The 9,930-nt window shown below is 38.6% G+C and overlaps 1 protein-coding gene across 1 annotated transcript; it reads right to left on the minus strand.

Annotated features, from left to right (window-relative positions):
• Positions 1–1,260: 1,260 nt before the first annotated feature.
• Positions 1,261–5,255, minus strand: LOC121313784 (CMRF35-like molecule 3). Its single transcript, XM_041246579.1, has 4 exons — positions 4,586–5,255; positions 3,840–4,188; positions 2,703–3,049; positions 1,261–1,379 (listed from the first exon to the last, which is right to left on the minus strand). The coding sequence occupies exons 1-4, from the start codon at positions 4,620–4,622 to the stop codon at positions 1,261–1,263; spliced, it is 852 nt and encodes a 283-aa protein (XP_041102513.1). The 5' UTR covers positions 4,623–5,255.
• Between the last annotated feature and the right edge of the window lie 4,675 nt (positions 5,256–9,930).

Consider the following 9,930-nt stretch of genomic DNA (forward strand, 5'->3'; position numbering starts at 1 on the left):
CCTTCTATTTTAATTTTAAAATGTGTCAAAGCTTGTTAATCTCATTATACGTTCGTCATTTTCCATTCACATACAGGCCTCCTCAAGCTGAGCAAATATATAAACAAGCAAATGTAAAAGCACCATAAACACCAGATGCCCATTTCTTGAAATCTTGTTTTCTGTTAAGTTGCAGTATCTTGTAGTTGTTCATCCTGAACAAAAAAAAGAAAACTCAAGTGAGAATAATGAATACATGCACCAGGGTGCACCGTGCTGCAAGCTGACCGGAAACAATGAAGATGCTAAGACAAGCTTTGGGATAAATTGCAGTTACCTGGAGCAGTTCACAATGCCAACAAATTACTGAAAGTTATTTAAAGAGATCAGAGAAGATAGGAAACAGCATAGCAAAGTCCCTTATATCTTACAGATATTGTTATGACTGGATACTGGGTCTAAGAAGAAATGGAGCAGACAATTTCAAATGTAGGTGGTGAAAATTCTGGGGTGGGGGTTCCAGTTGTGGCTGATGATAAATAGACTACACATGAGAAAACAGGGCCAGGGTAGATGTCTCTGCAAGCAAAGAACTGTGTAACTCATACACACCACCTGGTGAGAAAGTATCTGAAAGCTATTCTTCTGCATGTGTATTGATGAACTCCTGTGGACATTTTTTTTATTTTAAAACTTGTTTCAAGGGCTTTCCAACAAAAATCTAAGATTTATAACTGGTATTCTCTGACTCTTTGGGGTTACCAGATGTTTGTCTTCCCAAATTGTGTCCGTTTTAGGTCACTAAGTCGGGGACGTTTCCGGAACTTTGTGAACTCGTGTAGGACAAGTTAGAACGAGAAGCCCAGTTCATGTGTCAAACGATTGTTATCCTTACACTATAATTACAGAGACTGAATGAAGTCGTCTCAGGTCCCTCTACGTGTCTCGACGTGTGTTCTCGGTCGCCTCTTCTTTTCGGGTGTGTCAGGTCGGGTATGACCGTCCCCTCAGGAGAACCCGACTACCCTTAGATTTTCTAGTCTTTCAATAATAAGAACTTCTTTATAGGGTCGTCAATGTAAAAAAATTACGAAGTGCGTTACGGTCGTCGTCCGCACTTATCAGTGTTATATTATAACTTATCAGTGTTATCTTATATATATATATATATATATATATATATATATATATATATATATATATATATATTACAGGGAGTGTATCTAACCCCTGATACTTTGCACAATCAAAGAGATGCAATGGGGCAGCCTTACAAAGCTTTTACTGCGTTGGAAGAGTACCGTACCTGCTTGTGTTTCTGGCTGTTTGATTATTCTTCCATTGCTGGACTGTGGTTTTTGAGGGCATGGTTGAAGGTGATGTCACAGTAGAAGACAGTCCTAGGGGGGGACGTAGTTCACAAAATTGTTGAATTCTGAAAATGCATAAGCTAATATTGCTCAGTTACTAAAACTTTTTTTTTTTTTTTTTTTTTTTTTTTTTTTTTTTTTTTTTTTTTTTTTTTTTTTTTTTTTTTTTTTTTTTTTTTTTTTTTTTTTTTTTTTTTTTTTTTTTTTTTTTTTGTTTTTTTTTTTTTTTTTTTTTTTTTGTTTTTTTTTTTTTTTTTTTTTTTTTTTTTTTTTTTGTTTTTTTTTGTTTTTTTTTTTTTTTTTTTTTTTTTTTTTTTTTTTTTTTCTTTTGTTTTTTTTTTTTTTTTTTTTTTTTTTTTTTTTTTTTTTTTTTTTTTTTTTTTTTTTTTTGTTTTTTTTTTTGTTTTTTTTTTTTTTTTTTTTTTTTGTTTTTTTTTTTTTTTTTTTTTTTTTTGTTTTTTTTTTTTTTTTTTTGTTTTTTTTTTTTTTTTTTTTTTTTTTTTTTTTTTTTTTTTTTTTTTTTTTTTTTTTTTTTTTTTTTTTTTTTGTGTTTTTTTTTTTGTTTTTTTTTTTTTTGTTTTGTTTTTTTTTTTTTTTTTTTTTTAGAAAGTAGAGATCACATTGTCATGCCAGACCTTCTCTCTCTAGTAGCAACACCATGACCAAAAAACGCCTGCATACCCCCTTTTCCAGCCTCCTCATAAGCACTGAAAATACGTGCGGCCTGGTTTGATTTTCAGTGATTGGTTTTTATCTGTAAGCATCTTTGGTGAATCGTAGAGGTGCGCGTTTTAAATCTGTCTTGCAGGAGTGACCCATTGCGCTGCGCCGTGTACACCAGGTAGTATTTACAGTTATCCCCGACAGCAATCATGATAACCAAGGGTGACCAAATACTGACTGATCCTATCCGCCTTCAAACAATCTGTTCCAAACCGGGGGGGATTAGTGAATATAAACTGGCCAACGGGTGACGGGAGCCCTGACAGCCTAGGGAGGTGTGCCACAATATAATATGGAATAGTCGAAACCATGATATTATATTATTCCATATAAATAGTATAAGATCTATGACTATAGATATAGGAATTTTTTTTGAGAGGACAGTCCTAGGGGGGGACGTAGTTCACAAAATTGTTGAATTCTGAAAATGCATAAGCTAATATTGCTCAGTTACTAAAAGAAACCACTGGTGATACAGTCTAGTTTTTTTTTAAAAAAGCTGCAGCTGTGTTGGGGAAGCTACTTTTAAAAAATAATCTGTTAGAGTAATGAGTTACAGTACATTACTTTGAACATTTTTTACTAGTTAGTTAGAAATAGGTAAGTTACAATTTAAGTTGTGTTTCTTACTATCAGAAACTCTGAGAAATAGAGAGATCCTGTCATCCAGACCTTCTCTCTCTATAGCACACCAGTACCAGCCTGCATCCCCCTTTTCCAGCCTCCTCATAGTCACTGAAAATACTCCCTGGGTTTTATTTTCAGTGATTGAAGTTTTATCTGAAGCATTCTGTGGTGAATCAGTCCGTTTTACTGTCTTGCAGGAGTCCCATTCTTTCCCTGTACACCAGTATTTTACATGATCCCAACAGCAATCATTATAGTGACACAAGATACTGACTGATCCTCCTTCCAAACCGGTTATTGTATAACTGGCCACTGACAGCCTGGAGGTGCCTGCAAACACAGCAGTGAGAAATATTATTAAATAATTCAACAGAGATCAGCATTTTACAGCAGCATTAACACCAGGGGAAGCGGTCTGTACCAATTTGTAATACACTTATTTATTATCCACCTGGACCTGTCGGGTGCATGACCAGTAGAAGTCTTTACCCTGGTGGAACACATTGGATGCTAGTGCAACTCTCACTGTGAGTCCCCAGCCAAGATCATAAATTTGGCACATACAGAATTCAAATCTAACTCAGTCTCTACAAGACCCACCAATCAAGGTAAACAGTTTCCTCAATTCCAGCCACATTCTCACATGGAAATAGGACTGTAAAGATAATACTGTTATTGATGTAGTTGATGTAATAATTATGTGAATTTATACTGCAGAATACAGAAGTGAATTAAAACAAGTACCACTACAAAATAAATTTGATATTTACACTAATAAACTACAAAAACAAACAAACATTTACATGTAAGGGGGTCTTCACCCCATCATGCAGAGATTGGGACTTGTGTGCTAATGCTAATACTTGAGGGTGTTTTTTACAGAATAGATACAATCTAGAAATGTGCTAAATGGTATGGAACGAGTTCTGTGCTCATTTATGGAGATAATTAAAATACATTAGAAGCACCAATTACAGCACTTACCAGCGCTAAGACAGTTAACTAACATTGATTAAAAAATAATACTCAAGTAATTCCTTAATGACTACAGAAGAAAGAACCTATAATTGCATTACAGCTTCCAAAAGATCATTCAGCAATTACGTGTAGCTGTTCTCTTATTAATTATAAGAGGATTACCAGACAATGTTTTTATTACCTTGAGCCACTTTTAGGTAAACATAAGCATGTTCATCGGTTTGGTTGCCATTTAATTTTATAGCACACCAGTACCAGCCTTTGTCTGTCTTCTCCAGTCTTCTCATAGTCACAGTGAATACTCCCCTGGTTTGATCATCTCTGATTGACACTTTGTCTTCATCTCTTTTGGGATCATCACTCCACTTAACAGCCTCACAAAGCTCCCATGATTTTCCTTTACACCAGTACTTAACATGGTCCCCGTACTTCAGATCATAGCGACACTGGACACTGACAGAGCCTCCTTCCCACCCACTTACCTCCCTGTCTGATGAGAGGCTGGAGGTTGCTGCAAAAACAGACATGATTACGATTAAGATGCAACTGAATATTAAAACATTTCTAATTCAGCTGATTTGATGAACCCAGAGCTTTCATCTGAATTATAAAATGTATCAATTGAAAGAACTGAGGATGACTTCATAGAAACATTTTAATGGCAAATACACCATTGATGTAATATCCTCAATATTCCATATTTAACAAAGGTTCTAAGGCTACTATCAATAATATAGTATATCCACCCTTCTATAGATGAAACTTGACTAATAAAATTAGTATGGAAGTGGATTTCTGTATATGAACCTGCCAGGTTTTTGAATGAAACACCTGAGTTTCAGTTTTACAGTAGTTATGAGAAAAAACAAACAAAAAAAAAACTTACAGTAATATAAAATACTCTTTACCTTGGAGTGTAGCTAAGAGAATGAGAAGAACCTCCATTTCCAAGTGACCGAACTGATGTGGCTTTCTTTCTTTTCCTGTCCTGCTGTATAGGGGCGCTCACCTCAAAGTGTGTCACGAGTTCCTGTTTCAGTCCATCATCAAGTTGAGAAAGGACAGTCCGTGCAGCCTGAGCCTACATGCACAATCTGTCATCTGCTTACTGATGTGTGTAACGGGCAGGGTTGCGTTCTGCACTGCTGTTACTGGTTCTGTCCCCTGTGGCAGAGATGGGAAGCTCTATAACCACGAATGCACACAAGCCCAGCCCTTTTGCATAGTGGTTAAGAAGCTTGCTTGGCATGTGAGGGGTCGGGTTTGTGTCCAGCCTCGCTTTGTTATGTGTGGTATCATGATATATTGGAAAGGTTATAAATAACAATATCGATGCATTTATTATTATTAAAAAGCAAGAAGCAAAGTAATTTGTACATTCTTCAAATAAGTTGAAAAACAACTGTGTCCATGCATGTGAACATTATTATAAATAGTATACAATATGTGCATTGTGAAAACTTATTTACTAAGATCTACTCTTCCAAAAGCCTTCTGATACAACAAAATATATGTAAGGGTCAGAATTATAATGTACTGGTGAGGCCTGGGACTCCAATAGGGCTCCAGGGCTATTAATCGATTACTGAATGTTTTTTATTGAGACTGGCAATTGAGAGCCATACACTCAATAATTGATTCATGGTTTCATTTCTCACTGTTTGGAATTCAAAACCTTGGTATACAAAGAAGGGCTAAACAGAAGTAGTACAAATGATTCTTCGGAAGTGAGCTGCATTTCAGTTTTGGCTTGGCCGTGCTCTGGGTTCACATTGAGATTGGAACTGCACCCCCCTCAGTGCTCTGTGCACGGTCAGGACTGGAACCACACGGGGAATAATGAGTTACTTCTAAGATGAATGACATTCTGTCTTATAAAGTTAGAGACCAGTGATTTGCACAAGAGGATTCAGTGCTTGTGTTAAGTAATGTGATTAACTCAACTCTGAGTAGATGGAGGATTGGAGTTACCTCCTTAATTAATTACACCTTAAAATCTAGATATTTCGAAGTAATTTTTGCACCAGAAGTGATAACAATACCTCATTCTGATAGAAACATTTACATGTTCTAAAGCTTAGATTGTTTAATCAAACAGGGCTTGAGCTAACCACTTCCTTTAGTTTTAGATGAGCTGTGGTTTCTACTGGGTGAAGTCACACTCTGCGATACTTGGAGAGAGATGTGTGTGAGCTGTCTACTTGTAGTGATCTGTATTGTATGACCAAAAGAGACGAAAGGGCTGTTTTAGATTGATTCTCTTGAAAAAATGACTGATGGAAATATCTACCCTTTGTTTGGTCCGTCCTGTAAGGTGTATTTGCAGTCAGTGGAGGTGTAAGGGTACGACCTGCAATCCCCAGTATAAATATTCCGGCTTCATGCACAGGATTGTGGGTCACCCCCATTCACGTAACATGTATTTAAGTTCTACCGAACTAAACGAAATCCAGACTGCAGCATGTTTGTTTTTTTATTAACTTTTTTCTGTGTTTATTATTTTTTTAAAATCTTTAAGAGCAGATAGATAAAAAATCATCAGTTTATCAGGGTTTATCAGGGTTTATGGACTGTTTTTTTTTTTTTTTTTTTATGTGTGGAGGAAACCTTAGAACTGCTCAAATCAAATAACAGCACAGATGAGAATCATTGTGTTTTGCTACACATTAATGAGTGAACATAAAGTACATTTAAACCTAACAAGGCTCATTACAGTAGGCTTGTTTTACCCTTCTTCATCCTTACCAGGGAGCAGTATTGTTGCTCTCGTTGTCTCCAACTGAGCTTTTACCAGAACACTACCTGCCAGTCCAGAACAAAGCTGGATTCAAATTAAATATCCAGTTTAAATCTAAATCTTTGCTGTTCGACTGGCTTGTCAATGGTGTTACATATGGTGTGATCCAGACAGTGACAAAACAAACATTCAACAGTTTTTTTTGGTCATGGTTTCTGATGCTCTACTGTTTCCGTTGAGTTTGCAGAGACCAAGAACGTTTCCGAGAGAGATCGTACTGGGGGTGGTCTTGTTTGAAAGACAGGCCTGTTTGTCTAAAAGTAGTGTGGGAAGTGATCACATACTTTTTATAAGGTGTTACTGATGTCCATTTGACTGATAAATATGTTCCATTTGAAAAACAACAACTCAGGGTATTAAAGCGAATGCAGGTACACACTTCCATTCACTATATAGGTCTCAAAAGTACACTTTGTGAAAGAAACACACGTCTTTGTATTGCTGATATCTGGTACTACAGAAATCTGTTTGCAAGCCCTGCTTTCAGTTTGTGTTGCACTCTTGTTTCCCACCACTTCAATGGCTTATTTCCTGTCAGTAACTAACCAGCTGCTTCCCAGATTGACTGACATGCTTTCTGCCAGTAACAAGCTTTAACCTAGAAGACAATGCTACAGTAAAATGATCCAGGAAGTGAAAATTGTAAATTTAACATATCCTGTAGAATGTTAACCTTTAAGAGAGGTTCGGTGGGCGGGAGCTAGGGATCTTCTAATTTCCGACTTCTGTCAATCATCATTTACTCCCTATTTAAAGTTTATTCATGTCTATCTCCCTTGTCAAATGTTTTGCTTTTCAGCATACGCCATGACCCGTTCTTTGCTTGAATTAAAAATCTAGATTTTTTTCAGCATGAACCAACTCCCTAACAATTCAGACCAAGAAACCTCTGCTGGATTCTCCTCAAAATCTCTCTGATGCCAACCTCTACCCAGCAACCATACCTTCTGCCCCGGCACTATCGAGATCAAAGCACCCCGCCAGCAGGCCCAGCCTCCAGAGCAGCTGTTTTATAAGGATCTGCTTGCCAAACTCTTCAAAACCCTGCACGACAACAGTAGCAACATCCGAGCTGGAAGCGATCGTATGGCGCTGTTCAATATTTACTGTACCTTCGTATCTGCTACACCTGTGTTTCCTCTTTCTTGCAGGCGTGCTTCGGCAATCGTTCCCGCAGCTCTGCCTGCCCGAGTCTCAGGACAGGCCGTCATCACTGACCTTCCTCTCCAGTTATGGTTGCCACCACCTCCTCTCCCAGCACAGCAATTCAGCAGCCTGGAGATGCAATTGAAACAGATGCAATCCTTCAGCTACATAACATTCAAGGACATGAAGTCCCTCATTCACCCCATCGGTTTCAATTTCCTCAATTAATACACAGTTGAATGATATGGACAAACGGGTTGCATCCAACACTGCAGCAATTGCCATTCCTCCAGGCTCAGCATTCACCACTTTGGACCCACAGCTGATGTTCCCATCTACAATCTGGCAGTCCCCTTAATGGTCCACAGTAAGCTCCAAAATTAGAAATCACACTCTGGCTCCTCATCTGAGGGGTCAAATCATTGAAGGTAAATACATAAATCTAGTTTCAATTCTCATTGCTAATTCTGAATGTCTAGATCACTGTACAGTCGACTGCAGGGACCTCACTGTCACACTCAAGTCCAGCAACCCCCAGCTGCACAAAACTTACCCTGGAGAATTTGTGCTGACTTTTCGTGTACAGGGACATATTTTGCACTATCTACCCTCATCGCCGATGGGAGCTGGATTACTATTTATTTTACATAACAGATCTAGCAGACAGATACAGAGGCACAATGTTTTACGAATATCACAAAGCTTTTGCAGCAAAAGCAGCTTCCATATAAGCGTCAGACAACATCATCAACTGTGCTGCCTCAGATCCCAATCTGTTCAATAGTCTTCAGGGGGGATAAGGGCAAACGCATGTGCAGTCTGCACTTCTACAGCACATTCTACTTCCTTGTGCGCTAAGACTGCCTTACCATCAACCTCCCACACAGCAGCCCCTTCCACTCTGCAGCCCTCCATGCAGACCACGCATCGGCTCCACCTTCTTCCAGAAACGCAGATAAATACAGTCTTAACATCAGATTTGCCGGTTCCAAGCAAACCTGCAACAATTTAAATTCCTCTGTCTGCTCATCCAATTTTTGCAGAAATTACCATATGTGCAACTACTGTGGCTACATCCACTCTCAATCAGTCTGCCCAGCCGCCTCCAAGAAATGATGTTCAAATCTGCTCTCAGTTTTGAGGAGGCAGCCAACACCCAGGTCGGCACATGCAGGGTTAATGAGGATCGCGTGATGTTTCCAAGATAACTGTTTTGCCTTTCATAGACTGCTTCGCTATTGCTCAAAATATTCTAGTGCACAGTGACTTTTGTTTTATTTTTGATGCAGCTGAGCCTGCAAAAGATTAGAAAAATAATGTGTTCAAGGTTGCTGTATTTGTGTGAGAGAGTGGAATTGTTTTCCAGGGCTTTGAGCAAAAAACAACTCCTTATAGGGAGGACTTCGAGACTGTTCTATGATATTGTTGACGTATTGGTCTGCTCGATGTTGCTATGCTAAACATGTATAAGTATTAGGTCACCTTGTTTTAAAACTAAGAGAAAGTGTGTTCATGTTACTGCTACGCTGTGTTCATTTAACTGCTTCTCTTCCCTCGCACGCATTGTAATAAACTTCTTGAACTTCTACCGATCTGACTAACCAGTCATTTCATACAACAGGCTATATAATCCTCAATAATCCTCAATAATACTCCCAGCTTGGATTGAAGCCCTCAAACATCACCCAGACCAGCTCTTCACAAATGACCTCATCAACGGTCTGTAGCACAGATTTTCGACCGTCCTGTCAAGAATCATAAAATACACAAATTCACTTATACCTGACGATATACTTTCCCTTGCAGTATATAAAGCTAGCAGATGCCATCGGATCAATCAAAGCAGCAGGTCATAGGTCCTTGTTGGCCAAAGCTGATATAGCCACTGCATTCAGGCATGCCTATCCATCCTTGTCTCAACCACCTATTTGGAATCTTTTGGGAAGGAAACTTATTTCGCCACAACTCACTTTCGGCTGCCGCAGCAGCCCTAAGATATTCAACTCGATTTCCGAAGCCCTCTGCTGGTTACTACTCAACTCCTGCCACATCCCTTTTTTGCTTCACCTGTGACAACTTTCGCCTGATCTCCCCTTCCTCAGACCCTGAACCTGCCAGAAACTATATGGCTTCAGCTCTCACTCCACCTACAAGGTGATCTTACACCATATTCTGGAACTGCCATTCAGTCTTCTGTGCTCAAAACTGGATTCTTCCTATTCCGTTCAATCAAGACTGGATCTTCGCTTTCATCGCACATGCAAGGGACTCTCTCCGTCTGGCTCTAGGCACAATTAAATCACACACCAG

The sequence above is a fragment of the Polyodon spathula genome, chromosome 4 (genome assembly GCF_017654505.1).
Source record: "Polyodon spathula isolate WHYD16114869_AA chromosome 4, ASM1765450v1, whole genome shotgun sequence".
Lineage (NCBI taxonomy): Eukaryota > Metazoa > Chordata > Actinopteri > Acipenseriformes > Polyodontidae > Polyodon > Polyodon spathula.